Below are 23437 nucleotides of genomic sequence, written 5' to 3'. Positions count from 1 at the left end.
TGATATTTATATATATATTTTCAAGTTTTTTTGTTCACTCAAGTTTTAGAATTTAGCATTAATTGCGAGACTAATAGATTTTTTATAACAATGGGGCAACAGAGATTATATGTACATACTTGTGTTTAAGGATTCCTTTTGTGGTGTTATTTACAATTAGAAAAACCTAAATGTACAACAACCCATAATTTGTTAAATTATAGTATATAAATCAGTGTGATACCTGCTATACAGCTATAAATATCATGTTGTATGGACATATTTGATAAGGGTAAATGCTTATACTATGTTAAAAAAAAGGCTATAGTTACATATCAGTAAGTGCAGTGTGACCTCATTTTTTAAAAAGTATGAAATATATACAAAAATATTAGAGATTTTTCAGAATGTTAGCAGTAGTTTCTAGCTGAATGAATCTGAATGGTTAATATTATTTTTCTTTTAAGTGTTCTACATGTAAATTAATTTTTTTAAAGAACATTTGTTCTATTATGCTAGAGGAAGGTTTTTTTCTATAATTAGCTCTTGAAAATGGTACTTATTTTAAAGTATTGTGGAATTATCAAAGAAAAATCATTTTGTGTTTGTTAATCTCTGATAACCTTTGTCTTAGGTTTGGAGTTGTTCAGGATGTTTCTGTATATTTCACATGCCCTGTATCCAGAAGTGGGCTAAAGACAGCCAGTTTCTGGTATCTTCTCTGACGGATGATGATTTTGGAAAGAGAGATTATCCCTGGCCATGGTAATTTTCTCTAATTTAGTTGGAGTGCTTAGTAGTAAGTAAATGAAAATTGTAGCTTCTAAGTTGCTTTATTGGCAATTTCATTGTCCATGCTTGGCCTTCAAGTAGTCATTTGGTTTGTGAAGATATGAAACCTACTAATGGCTCCCCCCATTGCCCCAGCTTGTATAACTACTAGTTCCTTTTGGTAACTAATAAATCATTTAGATTCTTCCCCCCTCCCCCCGCCCCCCAACCACAAAGCAATGTCTTAGTTATCTTTTTTTTTTTCCATTCTGGTTTCTTTATTTTTATTGTTTTTAAATATAAATTTATTTATTTTAATTGGAGGTTAATTACTTTACAATATTGTATTGGTTTTACCATGCGTCAACATGAATCCGCCACAGGTATACACGTGTACCCATCCTGAACCCCCCTCCCTCCTCCCTCCCCGTACCATCTCTCTGTATGATACTGGATGCTTGGGGCTGGTGCACTTAGTTATCTTTTTAAAGAACTTTTAATTTCTTTTTGACTAGAATCCATTGAAATTCTGCAGCTTCTCTCAGGAGCTCCTGTTTATATATTTTAGTATTACATTGTACAAGACTGTCATCTAACATTTTTGATCATTGGCTTCCTAGTTTTATCCTCAAAATCTATCAAAGCTTCAGGTTATCCAATCTCATTAAATTTTCTACATTTATTATTTTAGTTTGGCTTCTACGACCAAAACTGCTTTATTTTAGTCTTGCTGGGTAAAAATCTGTTTTAGCAGAGAATGTGATATAATATTTGAACTTTTCTTTGACTTAGGCATATTTGAAATGTGTATATTTTTGTATTAGATGTTAAATATGAATATTTTTTATTTTCAAATATTTTTCCCCTTCTAGATTTTGTCATGTTTCTTGCTGCTATATTGCCTACCTGTAACCTGATTCCTCTCTTCTGCTTGCTATTGCTAATATAGTTTGCTTATTCGTAGACCACCCAACCAAACTTTTAAAATAGTGAGCCTTATAAAATTGGAATGAATAACTCAAGAATAAAGTTCAGGTGGTTAGTAGAAAGCTAATGATGCTTTCTTGTGTAGCTATATTTTAGATATGTGTTGTTTCATACAGTAGCAGCTAGCCACATGCAGTTTTTTATACTCTTAAAAATAATGAAATAAAAAATTGTTTCTTTCTCAGTTGTATGTATTAGCCACATTTCAAGTGCTCATTAGCCATATGTGGCTAATGGCTATGGTGTTGGACATGACAGGTATAAAACACTTCCATCGTCTCAGGAAATTATTGGACAGAGCTATTCTAGATGGTTGAAGTTGATTTTAGTAAAATCTTGTTTCTTACTAATATAGAGATGGAGCAGAGGTTACATTAACTGATTGTATGTACTCCATTGTTAAGTATATTTATATCCCATCTCATGTCACTTTTATAAATGAAATTAACTTCAGGAATTTCATTTTTTGTAGTCCCAAATGTAGGTTTGAATACAAACGATCTGACACACCTAGTAGGTACTATTGCTATTGTGGAAAAGTGGAAGATCCACCTTTAGATCCGTGGCTCGTGCCTCATTCGTGTGGCCAAGTATGTGAGAGAGATTTTAAACCTTCTTGTGGCCATAAGTGTTTACTCCTCTGCCATCCAGGTGAGTTGTATATTATATTTTTTGTCGTTTGTGGGTAGTTATTTCTTCTTACATTGAAGCAAAAAAATCATTGTGAAAGTTGAACCCAGAGCTTAAGTGTACATAAGAAAATATTTGAAGGGATTGCCTTTTAAAGTATCAGGAAAGTGTTAGGAATTACTGATAGGTGTAGGAACTGACAATTTTAATTTTTGACTTCTGATTTTTTTTTCCTTTCGCTGGATTCTAGGTCCTTGCCCCCCTTGTCCCAAGATGGTCACAACTACTTGTTATTGTAAGAAAGCAAAACCTATCCCTCGCCGGTGCAGTGCTAAGGCATGGTCCTGTCAGCTGCCATGTGGACGGAAATTGCTTTGTGGGCAGCATAAATGTGAAAATCCTTGTCATGCAGGTAAAAGGTCATAAGTGTTAGTGTTCCAGCCTTAAGCAGAAGTCAAAGCAGTCTCCATTGCTTTTATGATGTTCCATGCTTATTTATCATTTTGATTTTAGGAAGTTGCCCACCCTGTCCAAGAGTTAGTAGACAAAAGTGTGTCTGTGGCAAACGAGTAGCTGAAAGAAGCTGTGCAAGTCCACTGTGGCACTGTGATCAAGTAAGTGTATATGCATTTTGAGGAGTGGGTGTTAAAGTCTATCAAAGCATATACAATTAGAAATGCTAGTTAGGTTTAGTTGGATAAAAAGAGAAGAACAGCAACTCAGATGAATTTTATTCATGTTTTAGGAAACTTTTCAACTTAGTATCATTTTAATTACCAGGAGAATTTTTTTTTTTTCCAAATTAACAGCAACTTGTTGAATTTCAGATTTAGTACATATGTACTCTTTCTTGCTAGCTTTTTCTCCTTCTCTTTTCCCTCTTCTTGAGTTAATCCACTTGAGGAAGTAGGGTTGATTTTGTAGCTTGTCTTAGAATTGGCGTGGCTTTAGTACCATTGGAAATCTTTGGTGGATGACCACATGAAACTGTATGTTCCTTTTGCCTTTATTATATTTTAAAGATATATTCTGGCACATAAGAAACGTGTGTGTGTGTGTTTATGCACATTCATGATACCGATGTAAGAGAGAAAGCGTAATAATATGAAGAATATAAAGAAGTTGCTTATTTGTGATTGAGAAATTATTACGTATACAAAGTCTTGTTAACTTTTAAGTCTTTAGCATTTATTGCATGTTGTTCTAGGTGTGTGGGAAAACACTACCATGTGGTAATCATACGTGTGAGCAAGTTTGCCATGTAGGTGCTTGTGGAGATTGTCCTCGATCTGGGAAAAGGTTCTGTCCGTGTCAGAAGTCAAGTAAGGCTTTCTAAAAAATCTTTAATCAGATTATGATTAATTGTTATGCTAATTATTATATTTTCCCAATTAGTTTTCTCTGGAAATTTATAATGTCATTTCAATAATAATATAAATTCAATATTAGATATCTACACACCTGGGTAACAGGACAATGTAGCCTGGTGGATTAAGAACTCAGATTTTGGCCCCAGACTTCCTGAGCCTCTGAAATGGGTGTCTTGTCAATCTCAGACCAACCTCTTTTCAACCCATCAAAGCACATTCAAGGTGTATCTTCGGCTTCCATCTGAACGCTCTTCCAACTCCCCTATTCTTTCAACCCCTGACCAGTGAAGAGAAGTGATTCAGGGAAGTAAATGTCAATATCCTGCGCTGCATGCTGATAAACAAAAAACTGAACTAGAGTGATAATAATATGATCTTTGATTATATAAGGGTCACCATTCTGAATAGCATGCCAACACATATAAATCTGGGTGAGTTAAGACTGTGATGAATATAAGTATTGCAAGATATATTCCTGATTTAGTTCCTTCCTCTGATCCCATTTCTTTCTTTCCTTGCATGAATAAATCTCTGCTAAAATAAAAAAAAAAAAGAAAAAAGAAATAGACTAGGCATATCTGGGATGAAATCCCACTTTCTTGAACTATACTTTTCCCAAGTTAAATGGGGATAATAGTATACCTTCTTTATAAGATAATTGTGAGAATTAAGTGATAAAATGCACATAAATTATTTAGTATAGTGGCCAGCACATGAAGGAAACCTAATAATTATAAACTCTTGCCATTATTCTGTATTAGATTATAGGTGAATTTAGTTTTGACTACTTTGAGATAAAGGCATAGAAGAGTTTCAGTTGACATTCAGTTTCTTGATTTAGCACCAATACCAGCACACATATTTGTGAGATTATTGCCAGCATTAGTTATAAACTTAATGGCCAATTTCATAGTTTTAAAATCTAGATCTTTTTTTTTTCATCCTATGAGCTTTTAGAGCAATTTTCTTTTCTTTTTTTTTTTTTTTTTTAATTCTGTATATTGTAGAATTCTTCCCAGTAGTTTCCAGGGACTTACTCATTTCTTTAGAAAAGTATTTCTGAAGTAGTTAGCTCATAAAAAGGTGCTTCCCGAGTATGGTAACGTGTCATGTGTCAAATTCTTTTTAAAATGCATAAACTTTGGGACTTCCCTGGCACTCCTATAGTTAAGAATCCTCCTTGCAGTGCAGGGGACCTGGGTTGGATCCCTGTTTGGGAAGTAGGATCCCACGTGCCACAGAGCGGCTAAGCATGAGTGCTTCAGCTAGAGAGCCTGTGCGCCACAACGAAGATCCCACATGCTGCAACTTAAGATCTGATGCAGCCAAATAAATTTTTTTTTTAAAAAAACATAAACTTTACAAATATTAGGGGTTTTCATTAAAGTGAACTTTTCCCATTAATTATGTAGATGCAAAAACTCACGTCAGAAAGGCCTGTCATTTAGGGAATCAGAAGTACGTGGCATATTATTAGTGTTTTATAATAATATATGTTGTTATTAATACTGATTTTTTTTTGTCTGCTTCTAGAATTTTCCTTGCCTTGTACAGAAGATGTACCAACTTGTGGAGACAGTTGTGACAAAGTACTTGAATGTGGAATCCATAGATGTTCACAGCGTTGTCACCGAGGCCCTTGTGAAACATGTAGACAAGTCAGTCATCTCCTGTAATACTACTTTTTTAACAGCTGTCATAATATGTCAAATGGGATTGTTTTATAATTGTTCTCTTAAACATCTGTTGTCATGATCTAACATTTATTATGATGAAACAGGAGAGTATGCCAGCAGTTAAATCTGCAGTTACCATTTATTTTGTATTCCTTGGTAAAAGTTTGAATGTTGTCATTTTTAGACTAATGTGGACTTGTTTGTTCTCAGTAGGCATTCAGAGCAACAATGAATTAGGCTTAGTGATGATGGAAAAAAATGCCTAGATGTCATTTTGGTTTTGACATACTACCAGATAATCCAGTTTTCTTGTTTTATTGAAACTAGATGTATAGATGTTATGGTGTAATTAGATATGAGATTTTAATTGTTTTACTATTTAATATCAAGTTTTTCCTAAATTTAATAATAGAAATTCTGTGAAGTCTTTTTGGAACAAGTGTCTTAGAAAATTCAGCCTTTGTTTTTTTTTAAGTCTTTAATACAAAAGGCTCTTAAAACTTTTCTCTTTCATTTTTTAGTAATTATAGAGATAGCAATGTGAAAAAAATCATATCAACAAAAGTCAATAGCGTTTGATTCTTCCAGGAAGTGGAAAAGCATTGTCGCTGTGGGAAGCATACAAAACGAATGCCGTGCCATAAACCTTATCTTTGTGAAACTAAGTGTGTTAAGATGCGGGACTGTCAGAAGCATCAGTGTAGGAGAAAGGTAATAAGCTTGGAAAACTGATTTTTAAATTCTTTTGAGTTTTTTCCTTTTGGGGCCCATGATAAGTGCCATCTTGACTTGTTCCTCAGATATTTAGACATATTCTTTGCTTCCTATATGAAATACTAATAAATATTCTACATTATTGTTTGTATTAGTGGGAATTCTACCACGGTTTTTAAATAACAATGGTGTCCTTTTGTCCTGTGCATAATTCTTTTGTCTTGATTCTCTGGCTGTTTCTCTTCCTTGACTAAAACGTCATAGCAGTGTTAGCAATGTTATTTGGTTTTGTAGAGGCTTAACTTCTGCTGTTCAGATCTTATCTGTAGAAACTTGGTTCAGTATAAGGAGTATTTTATTGAGTCTGTAGATTTGCAGTTTTTTCAAGCCTCTTTTATTATTATAAATTATCCCTCTCTCTCTGGTAAGATACCTTGTTCTTACATTTATTAAATACAGTGATTTCAACTTTGTTTTTCATAGTGTTAATACAGTATATCTTTCCCATCCTTTTGACTTATTCATATCTTTATATTTAAAGTGAACATCTATGCAGAGCACTTAGATTTTTTTAAATTTTATTTAATCTTTAGTGTTTAATTTGAGTGTAGATCATTTACATTTCTTATGATCTTTAATAAAATGGTTGGATTTAAATCTATCATTTTGCTATTTATTTTGTTTGCCCATCTGCTCTTTGTTTCTTTTCCTTCTCTTGTGTCTTCTGTTTAATTGAGTGTTGCTTTTCAATGATTCTACTTTACCTCCTTTATTTGATTCTCACACATTTTATACCATTTTTTAAAATAATCTTAAATATGTTGTTTTTGCTTTAAATAGGTATCTTTCAAAGAATTAGAAACAAATAGGTAATCTTTTATATTTATCATCAAACTCATGACTTTTGCCATTTTTCATCCTTTTATAAAGATTCAGGTTTCTATCTGGTTTCATTTTCTTTTATCTGAAGAACTTCCTTTAACACCTTTGGAGTGCTGTTCATGGAGTCTTTCAATTTTTGTAAACTCTCTTTAGCTTTTGTTTGTGAAAAATATTTTTACTGTATGATTTTTATTTGACAGTTTTCCCCCATACGTTAAACAATTTTTGTTATCTTTGTTCTTCTGTATGTATCTTTTTTCTTTGGCTGTTTAAAAAGATTTTTCTGTTTATCATTAGTCTTCAGGAATTTATTAGTGATTTCCTTTGTATTGCCTTCTTCATGTTTCTTTTGCTCAGCTTTTGTTGAGCTTCTTATATTTCTTTATAGTTTTCATCATACTTACGACATTTTCGATCTTTATTTCTTCAAATATTTCTCCTATTCTTTGCTTTCTGACATTCCAGGGATGTATATGTCAAACTACTTGAGGGTCTATAGTTCTAATGCTTCACTGATGCTCCATTTATTATTTAGTCTTTTTAAGGTTCATATTTTATGTTAGCTTATATTGCTTTATCTTCAAGTTCACTAAGTTTTCTTTTGCATTGTATAATCCCATTTTTAATCCCATCATGTATTTTCTTGTCTCAGACAGTATTTTTTCATCTGAGACTTGGAGTTGTGTCTTTTTCATCACTTCCATGTCTGTCCTTTTCATGCTTATGCTTTCTTCTATTGTCATCAGTATAGGTGGATAGGCTATACTTCACATGCCTATTTTAATGTCCTTATCTACTAATTCTGTCATCTGTCATTTTTGGGTCTATTTTTGTTGATTGAATTTTGCTTTCCTTTTGGGTTATTTTTTCCTCCTGGGTCACTTTTGATTGGTTTCCAGATATTATGAACTTTATGTTTTGTGCTACCATTTCTCCACAAATTCTAACCATACTGGCTTCTTAACCTTGAATTTTGTCTCCTTAAATTGGTGAGACCACTGGACTTTGCTTGTGATTTTTCTCCTTGTGCTGCAGTATGGAAACTTCCAGGTCTGAGCTTGTGCTATCATAGGACTCACCTTTTTTGTTTATCTTTTCATAGGGTTTCTGTCCAATGTTGCCTAATTGTCCAAAATCTGAAAACTTTTGTTTGATATATTTTGTCTGATTTTCTAGTTGTTTAAAGCAGGAGAGTAAATCTGGTCATTATTGCTCATCATGGTGAGAAACAAACACCTAAAACGCTTATTGCAGTGATCTTCTTTTCCCCCATTGGCACTGGGAAAGTGATAGGCACATAGTATTTTTTGGTAAATACTTATTGAATTGAATGAACTATTGTAACTTCTAATTGCCTTTCAATAATGTATATTTTGTTTTGAGCTATTTTTATATTCTGAAACGTTTTCTTAAGTAGGTTAACAAACCCATGTTTCCTTAAGACAGTTGTAGTCTGTATTTCATTTCCAAGGTTTGGATATATGAGAAGTCAAGGAGTTAGAGTGGCAGATGAAACTTTTAAGTAATTGCTTTGCGTTCATGAATGAAAATTGGGACAAGTCTTAGACAGCTATATTTCTCACAGATTGAAAATTAAGAAGTAACAAACTAGAGAGTGCTGAAGTCAATTAGCCTGTCTCTGCTTCTTTCCTTTAGTTAGACTCTGATTCTTTGGTTTGAAAATAATTGCCCACCTAATTTATATAATGCACTGGCTTTATTATAGTTAAATCTTAAAAATAGGCAGATTGTTTGCCTAAATTGATTGTAGAGTTTGACCACATGCATTCCTATGGTTAATGTTGTCAGTCTCTGCATAGATAAGTAGAAGAGAATCTCTTATGGAACTATTTTAAATTATAAAATAGTTAACTAAAGGGCACATAAATTTAGCTTGATTTCACTAAATTAGGTCATTGTCTATTTAAACTTACAAGTTCATAGTATAATATATTCTACACAAGAATGTTAATACTCTTGAATATTCTTATTCTTATAGTGAAAAGAACAATCTTTTGATTTCCCTAATTTCTGTGAATAACTAGTAATGACATTCATATTATGTATGATTTTCAAATTATCTGTTCTTTATATATTGCTTTCCCTTCAGTGTTGCCCTGGAAACTGTCCACCTTGTGATCAAAACTGTGGACGGACTTTAGGATGTAGAAACCATAAGTGTCCATCTGTCTGCCATAGAGGTAAAATTTAATAACAGCTGTAATTTTATGTTTATATTTACATAGTGCTTTATAGTTGATAGAGAGCTTTCACATTTATTATCTTACTCTTAACAATCTTGATACGTTAGAGTAGTCGCTAGTATCCTTATTTTATGGTTGAGGACATTTAAGCTGAAGAGGATTCAGTGATTTCCTTAGGGAATTTTCTAGCAAAGCACCATAGCCAAGATTTGAACCCAGGCCTTCTGAATATAAACTTTAGTTCTTTCTGTAATACCATATTGTTTCCTTTCTTCTACCCAATCTTCCCCATATAGTTTTTAAGCTAATAGGTTTTTCAGTACTATTTTGAATTTTAGACATTTATATGAAATTAAGTTTAGTAAAGGAATGAATATATTCTTTCCAGTGAGTCTCAAATTTTTTTATCTCAAGGCCCTTTTACACTCATTTTGGACCCAAAGACCTTTTGTTAATATGGGTTTTATCTATTGATATTTATTCTATTTAAAATTAAAATATAGTAACATTATTTTATTTAAACATAGTAATAACCCATTACATCTTAATATAGTAACTTTTTTGCGTGTGAAAAATAAGTATTTTCTGGAAAAAAAAATTGGTGGGAAGAATGGTATTTTGTATTTTTGCAGATTTCTTTAATGTCCAGCTTAGTAGAAGATAACTGGATTCACGTATCTGCTTCTGCATTCAATCTATTGTGATATCCCTTGTCACATAGCTTCTGGAAAATTCTAATCTATGTATAAGAGATCTTGCACACCACCTGAAAGGGTCTCAGGAATCCCTAAGTTATTAGACACTGAAAACTGAGTTAACTTTACTCATTTGGAGTATGTTAGTATGAAGTGAAATCTCCGGAAAGATAGTATATGGTCTTGGGAAGAGCATGGACTTAAATTAAGAGGTCTGAGTCAAGTCTGAACTTAGTAGCTGTATGACCTTGGACAAACGACTATACTGTTTTTTTTTTTTTCTTTGGGATTAGGTGGATGCCAAATATCTCTCTTAATGTCTTCATCCTTTCAGAAATCTTGGAAGGTGAATGACATTAGTGTTGTTCTGTGTAAGGAGGAAGAAGGCAAAGACTATTGGCCCAAGGTTATAGAACTAGTTACAGAGTCAAGATGTGAACCCAAAACGTCAATAAGTATTTTTGAGTGTCTTCTAAGTACTAGGCACCGGGATTACATGAGTGAATGATTTGACAAAGTACCTGCTTTTATGGAACTTATTTTGTAGTTCTCCCTTAATTAGAATAAAAATAAATAAATTAGTACAGAATATCAGATAGTGACAAGTATAATAAGAGAATTAGAGTGAAATTAAAATTGTGTTAGTGGAGATGATATATACTGCTTTACTTAGTGTGGTCAAGTAGGATGATGTGTGAGGGGGACCCTGAGAGAAGTAGGGATCAGATGCTGTGGAAATGGGGATGGGGCGATGGGATTGCAGATGCCTTAGGACAGAAACATTTGAGAGGACGGAAGTGACTGTCCAAGGAGATGAGGTCAGAGAGAGGGTGGGATAAAGGACTGCTGAGGAAAGGAGAATATGTCTAGGGCCTCAGAAGCCACTGTTAAAACGTGGCCTTCACTTTAAGTTGAAAACTTGACTGGTTGTATGACCATCAAAGAAATTAGATCAGTAGTTGAGAATTTTCTCACCAAGAAAAAAAAGGCCTCATTGATATTTACACATGATTTTTAATAGATAAACGTTTAAGGTATATATAAGTTTAATCTCTTTGTAAATTATTTGATAGTATATGTAAAAAAGGATTGTGCCCCAGCTCATTATGTATCTTACAGAGAAAGAAAGAGAAAATTACAGGTCAATCTAACTTATGAACATGTTTGTGAAATTAGTTTTAACCACTCAAATCCAGCTAGATGGTATTAAGATATCCATGCAGTAATATATGGTTGGTTTAAGATTAGTAAATCTAATACGTTTCCACTACGCTAATAGACTAAAGGAGAAAAGAGATCATTTTAGTAAATGTCTGAGAAACCGTTAGTAAAATTCAAAATTCATATATGATGAAAACTTAACCAGGAATAGAGGAGAGCATCATTAACCTGATATATAGAGTATCTGCAAAAAGCATGAAGCAAGCATCATACTTAGTGGAGAAATGTTGAAAGCATATCCCCATCTTGTACTCCTTTGAAGCAGATCCCATAAATACCCATAAATGCATCTCTAAAAGATGGATTCTTAACCTGAAAATAGTTAATCTGTTTCTTAATATCGGCAAATATGTGGTGTTCACATATCTTGTTGTTTCATAAATACCTTTATTTTTTTACTTCAGTTTGTATGACTCGGAAATCTTACTAAGATTGACATTGTAGTTGGTTGATGTCTCTAAAGTCTGTTAATCTGTAATTTCCCTCTTTTTTTATGATTTTCCATCTTTTTCTTTTGTCACTTAAGAAACTAGATTGCTTTATACAGTTTATAGAGTCTGGGTTTTTCAGAATGCATCTCTGTGGTATTATTGAATTTTTGGCATTTTCCTCTGTATTTCCTATAAACTGTTAGTGGGACTAGTGGTTTGATCAGATCTAGGTTCAATTATTATTATTATTGTTTGGCAGAATGTTTATTTCAAAAAAGCTTATTAGCCCCTAACAAAATTTATCTTAATGGAAAGTGTATGAAAATACCATTGTACAGCTCTTACCACAATTGCATAAGATATATAAAATCATTATTTTATGTCATTTCCCATTATTCTAGACACCTTCATAATCTAAGTTATACTGTAACTCATAGGAAGAGCATGCTATCTGCATGTTTGCATTGTGAATATATGAAAGTTCAATGTATAGTTCTTTTAAGTTTAAGACCATCTATGGTTATGGTTCCAGAATTATTGGGCTTTTGACCCACTGGTCACTATAACTCTATGCTCCTTTTTCATTTAAAAAATACTGTAACTGAGGTTATTTTAGTTTATCTGTCATGTTGTACAAGTGTCTGTAATGGGTTCATTATGAAGACTGTTGAGGGAAATTATCCCTTATTCTCAAGATTTAATTTAAAAAAAAACTAATACTGAAGTTTAGGATGGCAAAAAGATGTTTGATAAGTTTCTCTCTGAATTGCTGAAGATGAATGAAAATTATCATTGTTAAATGTGGAAATTGATACAATGTGCTGAGTAAGAACAGACATAAATACTGCTATTAATTTCAAAAAAATGTGACATCTAGTCATTCTTTTGGAAGGAACAAAATAAAGTTTGTTCAGGTGAGTCAGGATGACTTGGTTTGCATTACCATCAAGATAATACTTCATTGGATTATACTTACCAAAACTCTGAAGTCTAAGTCTGGTAATTTGTATGATACATGTGTGTTTTTTCCCTATGATGTTTTTTGTTTTCTTTTTCTGTGGTCATTATTTAACTTATTAAGTATTTTAAACTTTTGTTTGTTTTGAACTTACAGAATCTTTAACCAGACTATTTTTTATCATTAATCTGTTTTTTATTAGGTTAACTGCTGTTCAGTATTTTGCTTGGTCCTGACACCTAGGCAGTGATGTCTTGAGATACTTACTTCCTAGTTGAAAACTCTTTATTCCTTTTTTATTATTTCATTTTTAATGGGGTGCCCTACTGGGAAAACAGAGTAGAAAGAAAGCCCTTAAGAGAATGTCAAAGCCTTGGGGAGAACTTTTTAGCCCATTTTAAAAGATTTCTTTTCAGTTGGTTTTGTGTGTTTCTACCAACCCATAACAAAAGAAGGTGAAAAACTAAAACTCTAAAGACGTTCCCTTTTGAAATATTTAGAAGAGAATTATTTGGAATTATAGCCTAAAATGAGATTTTACAATTTAGTCGTTTCTCAGAGCATGAGTAATGGAAAATTGACTGTACTTGTTAATAATCTGATGAAAGAAGTCACTCATATTGGGGAATTTATCTTAAAATAATGTACTTGAATAAATGTATGTATGAAATTAAGCCAAAAAGATTATTGCTAACAGATTTTCCAAAGACTTAGCTCCATTTTGCTTATATAATTTTAATAATGTGTTATTTGTTACTTAGAATAGAACTTTTAGCAAATTTTAAGGAAAATTCTAAAACTTTTTGTTGAAGTACCAGTGTAGATACAGAGAAGTATACAGATGGCAAGTGTACAGTTTGATGACTTTTTATAAACTGAACCTACCCATATAACCAGAACTCACATTATTAAGCAGAACATTACCAGCATTTCCAAAACTATTTTTGTGTCCTTTGTAATCATCATCCTGATTTTAAACAAAGTAGATTTAGTTTTTCCTGTTTATTTTATGTAAATGGAATCATACTCTTGGTGTCGAATTTCTTTTGCTCAGTGTTATGTGTGAGGTTCATTCAGACTGGTTTTATTCTCATAGTAGAATCCCATTGTGTGAATATACTAAACTTATTGATTCTGCTGTTTATGGGAATTTGGATAGTTAAGGAACTTTCTCTTTAAGTTTCAGACATTTTTTTTTTTTCAGGTAGTTGTTATCCTTGCCCAGAGACTGTAGATGTGAAGTGCAATTGTGGTAATACAAAGGTGACAGTACCCTGTGGCCGAGAACGTACCACAAGACCCCCCAAGTGCAAAGAACAGTGCAGGTTAGTACAAAGCTCTGCACCGACTTACATCTGGTATCTTAGAGATTTAAATTCATATCGATTTTTAATTTTGTTAATATTTTCAGTTTTGCTTTAATGTTCTAAAATATTAATATTCACAATATGTCATTCTGTATGGAATCAGAATATATATATAAATAAATAATTGCACTTTAGATATAATTGTTCAGTGATCAAAGTAATTAAAAAAAATTGTATTTTATAATTTAGTCGGCCACCAACTTGCCATCATACAAGTCAAGAAAAACATCGCTGTCACTTTGGCTCTTGTCCTCCATGTCGTCAACCTTGCCAGAAGGTTTTGGAGAAATGTGGTCACTTATGTCCTGCTCCGTGTCATGATCAAGCATTAATAAAGCAAACTGGCAGGGTAAGAGAACAAATATTACTAAGAGATAATGCATTTCTCTGGGTTAGGTTTTCTTAATTTTACTTAGTCATACAACAAGCGATGATTAATTACTTGAAAGTGAAAGTGAAGTCGCTCCGTGGTGTCCGACTCTTTGCGACCCCATAGACGGTAGCCCACCAGGCTCCTCCGTCCATGGGATTCTCCAGGAAGGAATACTGGAGTGGGTTGCCATTTCCTTCTCCAGGGGATCTTCCCGACCCAGGAATCGAACCCAGGTCTCCCACATTGCAGGCTAACCTCTGAGCCACCAGGGAAGCCCGATTAATTACTTACTGGGTATTAAACACTGTGATAGGAGCTGGGTCATAGGTATAGGGCTTCTCTGGTAGCTCAGCTGGTAAAGAATCTGCCTGCAATGCAGGAGACCCTGATTCGAGTCCTAGGTCGAGAAGATCTGCTGGAGAAGAGATAGGCTACCCACTCCAGTATTCTTGGGCTTCCTTGGTGGCTCAGGTGATAAAGAATCTGCCTGCAATGCAGGAGACTTGGGTTCGAACCCTGGGTTGGGAAGACCCCCTGGCGAAGGGAAAGGTTACCCTCTCCAGTATTCTGGTCTGAGTCCATGGGGTTGCAAAGAGTCAGACATGACGGAGTGACTTTCACATATGGTTTAAGACTTGACCTTCTGTCTTTAGAAGCTTACAGTATAGAAAAGAAAAGAAACCAATAAACAAATGTTTGTAAGAACAGCATAATAGTCATTTTATAATCATGCAGATGAGTTTGTGGGTCCTCCATATATGGTGGTTTAGGGTTATAAATATCTCCTAATTTTTTCAAAGATTCCTTCACACATTCAGCAAATATTTACTGAATTCTTACTATGTGTTAAGCATTTTTCTAGGTGCTGGGGAGATAGCAGTGAACCAAACAATGGAGGTTAAATTCCATTGGTGGAATTTAGATTTTGTGATTCTGTTTTGTTTTGTTTTGTTTGGGCTTATAAGAAGTGGAGGATGCTATGCTGCCTTTGTTCTGTTATTTAAAAACTGCAATCTGCCTCAATTTTTAATATAAATGTGTTAGAGGGAAACAATGTAGTGGAATTTAAGGATGTAGTAAAATATTTCAATAAGCACAATTTATTGATTACTTGAAAAGATTTCAACCTGCTTGAGCAGAGGATTTTTGGAACTGTTTTCTTAGATTCTTAAACTGGCCATACAATTTAATTCCTCTGACTTAAAATTGGTATGTATTTTACTTGTAGCACCAGCCTACAGGCCCTTGGGAACAGCCTTCTGAACCAGCATTTATTCAGACTGCATTGCCTTGTCCTCCATGTCAAGTTCCTATTCCTATGTAAGTATTAGAATTTTAGCTTTTTTTTTACTTTTTAATTTATTTTTGTTGTGGCATGTGGGATCTTTAGTGGCAGTATGTGAACTCTTAGTTGGCGTATGTGGAATCTAGTTTCCTGACTTGGAAACTTGGGCTCTCTGCATTGGGAGCGGAGTCTTTAAGATCTTTTGACATAGTCCGAAGCATATCTTAAGAAACTTCTCCCCTTTTTCTTTTTGTAGTTCATTATTATTTCAGGCCTAACCTGTAAAGTGGGCTTCCCTGGTGGCTCTGGTAACCTGGTATCTCTTCCCTGGTAGCCTGTAAAGTAGTCTGTCTTTCTGTTTCATTCTTTTCCAAATATATTTTGCATACTGCTTAAAATATTCCTCTAGATAACTTTTTTGAGTCATTTTCCCCAACTAGCGTTTTAATGGGTCAGTATAGCCACTCCTACTCTTCTTTTGGTTACTGTTTGCATGGATAAATGGACAGATTCTTAGAAATACGTAACTGTACTGAAACTGACCCAAGAAGAAGTAGGAGATCTGAGTATAACTAGTAAAGAGAGTAAATTAGTAACAAAAACCTTACCACAAAGAGAACTTCAGGACCAATGACTTCACTGGTGAATTCTACCAAACTTTTAAAGAGTTAACACCAGTGTTTTACTCAGGAGGGACACTTCCTGATGCATTCAGTGAGGCTAGAATTTCCCTGTTAATAAGAAAAAGACAGGAAAAATACAGTCCAATATCCCCTTTTTAATATAGATACAAAAGTTTTTAGCTAGATATTAGCAAACTAAATCCAGCAATGTACAAAAAAGAATTACATACCATGGCCAAGTATGTATATTCCAGAAATATGAATTTGAATCAACCTCAGTCATTCATTCATCAATGATTGATTAAAATCAATCAGCTTAGTTCTTCATCAGTAGAGTAATAGGCAGTTGATAGATGCAGAAAAACATTTGACAAAATCTGACACATTTTCTTGATAAAAACACTCAACAGTCTTGGAGTAAGAGGGAGCTTCCTCAACCCAATGAAGGATAGCTATGAAAAACCCATAGTTACCATCACACTTAATGGTGAAAGATTTAAAGGTTTCACCCTGAATATCAGGAAGAAGACTAGGATGTTTGTTCTGCCACTTCTGTTGAATGCTTTACTATAGATACTAGCTAGAGCAATTAGACTAGAAAATGAAGAAGTAAAACTGTTTGGATTTTCAGATAACATGATCATGTGTATGGAAGATCCTAAGGAATCTTTCCAAAAATTATTAGAGATATTAAATGAGTTTAATGAGGTTATAAGAAGCATGAATATACAAAAGTCAATTCTATTTTCTATACACTAACAGTGAACAATCTGCAAATTGAACTAAGGAAACAGTTCCATTTCCAATAACATTAAGAAGAATAAACATTTTGTTTATTTAATAAATTTGATAGAAGAAATCCAAGATTTCCACACTGAGAACTATAAAACGTTGGTAGAATTTAAAGAGGACCAAAAACTATAGTACTGACATCCAGATAGACATAAAGGTCAAGTGCATAGAGCTGACAGCCCAGAAGTAAATGCATACATTTATGGTCAGTTGATTTTTGGCAAGAGTGTCAGAATAATTACATAGGGGAAAGAATACTTTTTGTAACAAATGGTTTGGCGACAATTGAATATTCACATGGAAAATGAGCTCAAATTCTTACATCGCAGCATATGTAAATAGTAACTCAAAATGGATAAGAGGCCTACAATTAAGGACTAAAACTACTAAACTCTGAGAAGAAAACATAGAATAAAATCTTTGTGTCCTTGGGTTAGGGATTGTTCTATTAGATATGACACCTAAAACATAAATAAGAGAAAAAATAAATTGGAGTTCATAAAAAGTAAGTCAGAGGACATTATCAAGAAAGTGCACATTAAGGACACTATGAAAAAATTGAAGATAGCTCATAGAATGGGAGAAAATGTAAATATATATCTTATAGGAGTATATTATCCAGATTATGTAAAGAATTCTTAGACTGAGAGACAAAAAGACTAATAATCCAATTTCAAAATGGTCAAAAACTTAGAATAGGTGTTTCTTCAAAGATCTACAAATAGATAATTAATACATGTGAAAAGAGGCTCCATGTCACCAGTTAGGAAAATATACATCAAAACCACCAAGAGATAGTATTTTATACCCACTAGGAATGCTAAAATAAAACAGACATATGATGTGTTGGTGAAGATGCGGAGAAATTGGAGCCGTTATACATAGCTATTGGGAATGTAAAATGGTGTAGCTACTTTGGAAACAGTTTGGTAGTTTCTCAGGAGACTAAACAGAGTCACCATATGACCCAATTTTGCTTTAGATCTATACCCAGGAAAATTGAAAATATATGTTCACAAAAACTTGAACATGAATGTCCATAGCAGCATTATTACTAATAGCCCAAAAAGTGAAGACAACTCAATTGTCTGTCAACTGATGAATGGATAAGCAAAATGTGGTTTAGTCATACAGTGGAATATCAGTTCAGTTCAATTGCTCAGATGTGTCCGAATCTTTGTGACCCCATGGACTGCAGCATGCCAGGTCTCCCTGTCTATTGCCAACTCCTGAAGTTTACTCAAACTTGTGTCCTTTGAGTTGGTGATGCCTTCCAACCATCTCATCCTCTGTTGTCCCCTTCTTCTGCCTTCAGTCTTGCCCAGCATCAGGGTCTTTTCAAATGAGTCAGTTCTTTGCATCAGGTGGCCAAAGTATTGGAGTTTCCGCTTCAGCATCAGTCCTCCAATGAATATTCAGGACTGATTTCCATTAGGATGGACTGGTTGGATCTCCTTGCTGTCCAAGGGACTCTCAAGAGTCTTCTCCAACACCACAGTTCAAAACCATCAATTCTTTGTTGCTCAGCTTTCCTTATAGTCCCAATTCTCACATCCATACATGACTACTGGAAAAACCATAACTTAGACTAGACAGACCTTTGTTGGCAAAGTAATGTCTCTGCTTTTTAAATGCTATCTAGGTTGGTCATAACTTTTCTTCCAAGGAGCAAGCGTCTTTTAATTTCATGGCTGCAGTCACCATCTGCAGTGATTTTGGAGCCCAGAAAAATAAAGCCTCTCACTATTTCCATTGTTTCCCCATCTATTTGCTGTGAAGTGATGGGACCAGATGCCATGATTTTAGTTTTCTGAATGTTGAGTTTTAAGCTAACTTTTTCACTCTCCTCTTTACTTTCATCAAGAGGCTCTTTAGTTCTTCTTCACTTTCTGCCATAGGGTGGTGTCATCTGCATATCTGAGGTTATTGATACTTCTCTTGGCAGTCTTGATTCCAGCTTGTGCTTTATCCAGCTCAGCATTTCTCATGATGTACTCTGCATATAAGTTAAATAAGCAGGGTGACAATATACAGCCTTGACATACTCCTTTTCCTATTTGGAAGCAGTCTGTTGTTCCATGTCCAGTTCTAACTGTTGCTTCCTGACCTGCATACAGATTTCTCAAGAGGTAGGTCAGGTGGTCTGGTATTCCCATCTCTTTAAGAATGTTCTGCAGTTGTTTTGATCCATACCGTCAAAGGCTTTGGCATAGTCAATAAAGCAGAAGTAGACTTGCTCGTGAGTGTCTAGGAGTCTCTGGCTGAGATGTGGGTTGGCAGTGGCCTGCTGCAGGGCAGGGAGCACTGAGTGTAGCAGTATATGCATGGGACCTTCTGAAGGAGGTTGCCATTATCTTCATTACCTCCACCATAGGTTGGCCCCAGGTAAATAACAGGGAAGGAACACAGCCCCACCCATCAATAGAAAATTGGATTAAAGATTTACTGAATAGGGCCCTGCCCATCAGAACTAGACCCAATTTCCCCCTCAGTCAGTCTCCCCCATCAGGAAGCTTCCATAAGCCTCTTACCCTTCTCCATCAGAGGGCAGACAGACTGAAAACCACAATCACAGAAAACTAACCAATCTGATCACATGGACTACAGCCTTGTCTAACTCAATGAAACTTATAAGCCATGCCATGTAAGGCCACGCAAGATGGATGGGTCATGGTGAAGAGTTCTGACAAAACGTGGTCCACTGGAAAAGGGAATGGCAAACCACTTCAGTATTCTTGCCTTGAGAACCCCATGAACAGTAGGAAAAGGCAAAAAGATAGGACACTGAAAGATGAGCTCCCCAGGTTGGTAGGTGCCCAATATGCTACTGGAGATCAGTGGAGAAATAACTCCAGAAAGAATGAAGAGACAGAGCCAAAGCAAAACAACACCAGTTGTGGATGGAACTGGTGATGGAAGTAAAGTCTGATGCTGTAAAGAGAAATATCGCATAGGAACCTGGAATGTTAGGTCCATGAATCAAGGCAAATTGGAAGTGGTCAAATAAGATGGCAAGAGTGAACGTCGACTTTTTAAGAATCAGCGAACTAAAATGGACTGGAATGGGTGAATTTAACTCAGATGACCATTATATCAACTACTGTGGGCAAGAATCCCTTAGAAGAAATGGAGTAGCCATCATAGTCAACAGAAGAGTCTGAAATGCAGTACTTGGATGCAATCTCAAAAATGACAGAATGATCTCTGTTTGTTTCCAAGGCAAACAATTCAGTATCACAGTAATCCAAATCTATGCCCAGATCAGTAATGCTGAAGAAGCTGAAGTTGAACAGTTCTATGAAGACCTACAAGACCTTCTAGAACTAACAGCCAAAAAAGATGTCCTTTTTATTGTGGGGGACTGGAATGCAAAAGTAGGGAGTGAAGAAATAACCTGGGGTAACAGGCAAATTTGGCCTTGGAGTGCAGAATGAAACAGGTGAAAGGCTAACAGAGTTTTGCCAAGAGAACGCACTGGTCATAGCAAACACCCTCTTCCAACAACACAGGAGAAAACTCTACACATCACCAGATGGTCAATACCAAAATCAGATTGATTATATTTTTTGCAGCCAAAGATGGAGAAGCTCTATACAGTCAGCAAAAGCAAGACCAGAAGCTAACTGTGGCACAGACCATGAACTCCTTATTGCCAAATTTAGACTTAAATTTAAGAAAGTCGGGAAAACCAATAGACCATTCAGGTTTGACCTAAACCAAATCCCTTACAGTTATATAGTGGAAGTGACAAATAGATTCAAGGGATTAGGTCTGATAGAGTGCCTGATGAATATGGACGGAGGTTTGTGACATTGTAAAGGAGGGTGTGATCAGGACCATCCCCGAGAAAAAGAAATGCAAAAAGGCAAAATGGTTGTCTGAGGAGGCCTTACAGATAGCTGTGCATAGAAGAGAAGGGAAAGGCATAGGAGAAAAGGAAAGATATACCCATTTGAATGCAGAATTCCAAAGAATAGCAAGGAGAGATAAGAAAGCCTTCCTCAGTGATCAGTGCAAAGAAATAGAGGAAAACAATAGAATGGGAAAGAGTAGAGATCTCTTCAAGAAAATCAGAGATACCAAGGGAACATTTCATGCAAAGATGGGCTCGATAAAGGACAGAAATGGTATGGACCTGACAGAAGCAGAAGATATTAAGAAGAGGTGGCAAGAATACACAACTGCACAAAAAAGATCTTCATGACACAGATAATCATGATGTTGTGATCACTCCCCTAGAGCCAGACATCCTGGAATGCGAAGTCCAGTGGGCTTTAGGAAGCATCATTATGAACAAAGCTAATGGAGGTGATGGAATTCCAGTTGATCCATTTCAAATCCTAAAAGGTGATGCTGTGAAAGTGCTGTACTCAATATGCCAGCAAATTTGGAAAACTCAGCAGTAGCTACAGGACTGGAAAAGGTCAGTTTACATTCCAGTTCCAAAGAATGCTCAAACTACCGCACAGTTGCACTCATCTCACAGACTAGTAAAGTAATGCTCAAAGTTCTCCAAGCCAGGCTTCAACAGTACGTGAACCGTGAACTTTCAGATGTTTAAGTTGGTTTTAGGAAAGGCAGAGGAACCAGAGATCAAATTGCCAACATCCGTTGGATCATCCAAAAAACAAGAGAATGTCGAAAAATTATCTACTGCTTTATTGACTATGCCAAAGCCTTTGTGTGGACCACAACAAACAATGGAATATGATTCAGCCATAAAAATGCATGATTTTTTGATATATTTTCATGTTACATGGTTGAACCTTGAAAACATTTCATTCTAAATGAAAGAAGCCAGACACAGAAGGCCACATAATAAACTTATATGAAATGTCCATAATAGGCAAATCCATTGAGACAGAAAGTAGGTTAGTGGTTGCAGAGTCTGGGGATAGGAGACCATGGAGAATGATTCTAATTGTTTCAGGGCTTCTCTTTGGGTCATGAAAATATTCTAGGATTAAGTCGTGGTGATTTTAGTTACACAACCTTGTGAATACACTAAACACCTCTGAATTGTACTCTTTAAAAGTATACATTTTATGGTATGTGAATTTTATCTCAGTTTTAAAAAGGAGAAGAACATGTATAAAGATCCTTCTAACTCTGATATGATTTTTTAGTAATATGCATAACAAAATTATTGTAAAGTATATATTAAAAATATTACTTGTCACATGAATTATGAAGGTAATATAATTTCTTATTACTGTACAGTGTTTTTGTTTTCCTGTCCTCTTGTTTTAAAAATAACATTACATTTGATAATAATTTGGCCATGTGGTATAAGAATTCTGAAGATGTATGTATAACATATATAATATGTGCTGTATCATTTAGGGTGCCTTTAGCTTCAAGTAACAAACTAAATAAAAAGCAACATGGTAACATTTATTTCTTGCACAGTTAGACTGGTGTTAGAACTGCTTCATAGTTGGTTAATCTGATTAATTCAGATACCTCATTGAGGGCCCAGATTTTGTCCTTACTTTGTATCCTTTGTATAGTCTTTGCTCTCTGGGTATTTGCCTTTCTGATAAACTTCCCATCCAATTAGTAAAGTTTCCAAAGGGAGAAATGGAAGCTGTTTGTGCCTTCAGCCATCATTTTCTTTAAAGACTGTGGAAATTTTTCTCGTAATAAAATTCTTCTTCACTTTTCATTGGCCGGAATTGGATCACATGACAATTTCTAGTCTCTCGAAAGGGACATAAAATATTTGCTTTGTTTTTTTAAATGGACTTTATTTTAAAGATGACTTTTTAGGTTTACAGGAGAATTTCACAGAAAGTACAAAGAGGTCTTGTTTTCCTGCCATTCACACACAGTTTCCCCTGTTTTTAATATATTACATTAGTGTGGAATTATAGTCTTTAAAAGTATCAACTTTATGGCATGTGAATTTTATCTCAGTTTAAAAACCAAACACACACACATATATATAAAGGTCTTTGTAGCTGTGATATAATGCTTTTTCAGTGGCATGTGTAACATAATTATTATTATGAAGTATATGTTGAAATGTATTATTTGTCACATGAACTATCCAGGTACTATAATTTCTTTCTTAGAGCAGAATTTTTTATAGCTGAGGAACTGATACTGATACATTATTATTAACTAAAGTTTATAGTTTACATTAGGATATACTTTTCCAGTTGTATGTGCATAATCTCCTGCCTGCGTCCACCATTACTTACCATACAGAATGGTTTCACTGCCCTAAAAACATCCTGTGCTACACTTGTTCATCCCTCACCTGCTTGCCCCTCAAGCCCCTGGAAACTGTTTATCTTTTTCTTTCTTTTACTGTCTCTAGAATTCTTCCTTTTTCAAATTGTCCTGTAGTTGGAATCCTAAAGTATATAGCCTTTTTAGCATGTTGCACTTAATAATTTACATTTAATTTCCTGTATGTCTTTTTATGGCTTGATGGCTCATTTCTTTTTATTGCTAAGCAATATTCCATTGTTCCA

At 34.7% G+C, this 23437-nt stretch overlaps 1 protein-coding gene across 10 annotated transcripts in view; it reads left to right on the top strand.

Moving 5' to 3' along the window:
- Positions 1-23437, top strand: part of NFXL1 (nuclear transcription factor, X-box binding like 1) — a 56525-nt gene that overhangs the window by 9055 nt on the left and 24033 nt on the right. For all 10 annotated transcript variants that reach the window (XM_069593073.1, XM_069593076.1, XM_069593071.1 and 7 more), the window contains exons 5-15: positions 614-744; positions 2210-2388; positions 2618-2779; positions 2881-2981; positions 3575-3689; positions 5271-5395; positions 6002-6124; positions 9120-9210; positions 13723-13843; positions 14075-14234; positions 15487-15578. In XM_069593073.1, coding sequence (XP_069449174.1) covers positions 614-744; positions 2210-2388; positions 2618-2779; positions 2881-2981; positions 3575-3689; positions 5271-5395; positions 6002-6124; positions 9120-9210; positions 13723-13843; positions 14075-14234; positions 15487-15578 — 1400 coding nt within the window. The remainder of the gene's footprint in view (positions 1-613; positions 745-2209; positions 2389-2617; positions 2780-2880; positions 2982-3574; positions 3690-5270; positions 5396-6001; positions 6125-9119; positions 9211-13722; positions 13844-14074; positions 14235-15486; positions 15579-23437) is intronic.

Source organism: Ovis canadensis, chromosome 6 (assembly GCF_042477335.2).
Source record: "Ovis canadensis isolate MfBH-ARS-UI-01 breed Bighorn chromosome 6, ARS-UI_OviCan_v2, whole genome shotgun sequence".
Taxonomy (NCBI): Eukaryota; Metazoa; Chordata; class Mammalia; order Artiodactyla; family Bovidae; genus Ovis; species Ovis canadensis.
Note: the sequence above shows the minus strand (reverse complement) of the source record. Positions and strands in the feature narration are given on the sequence as shown.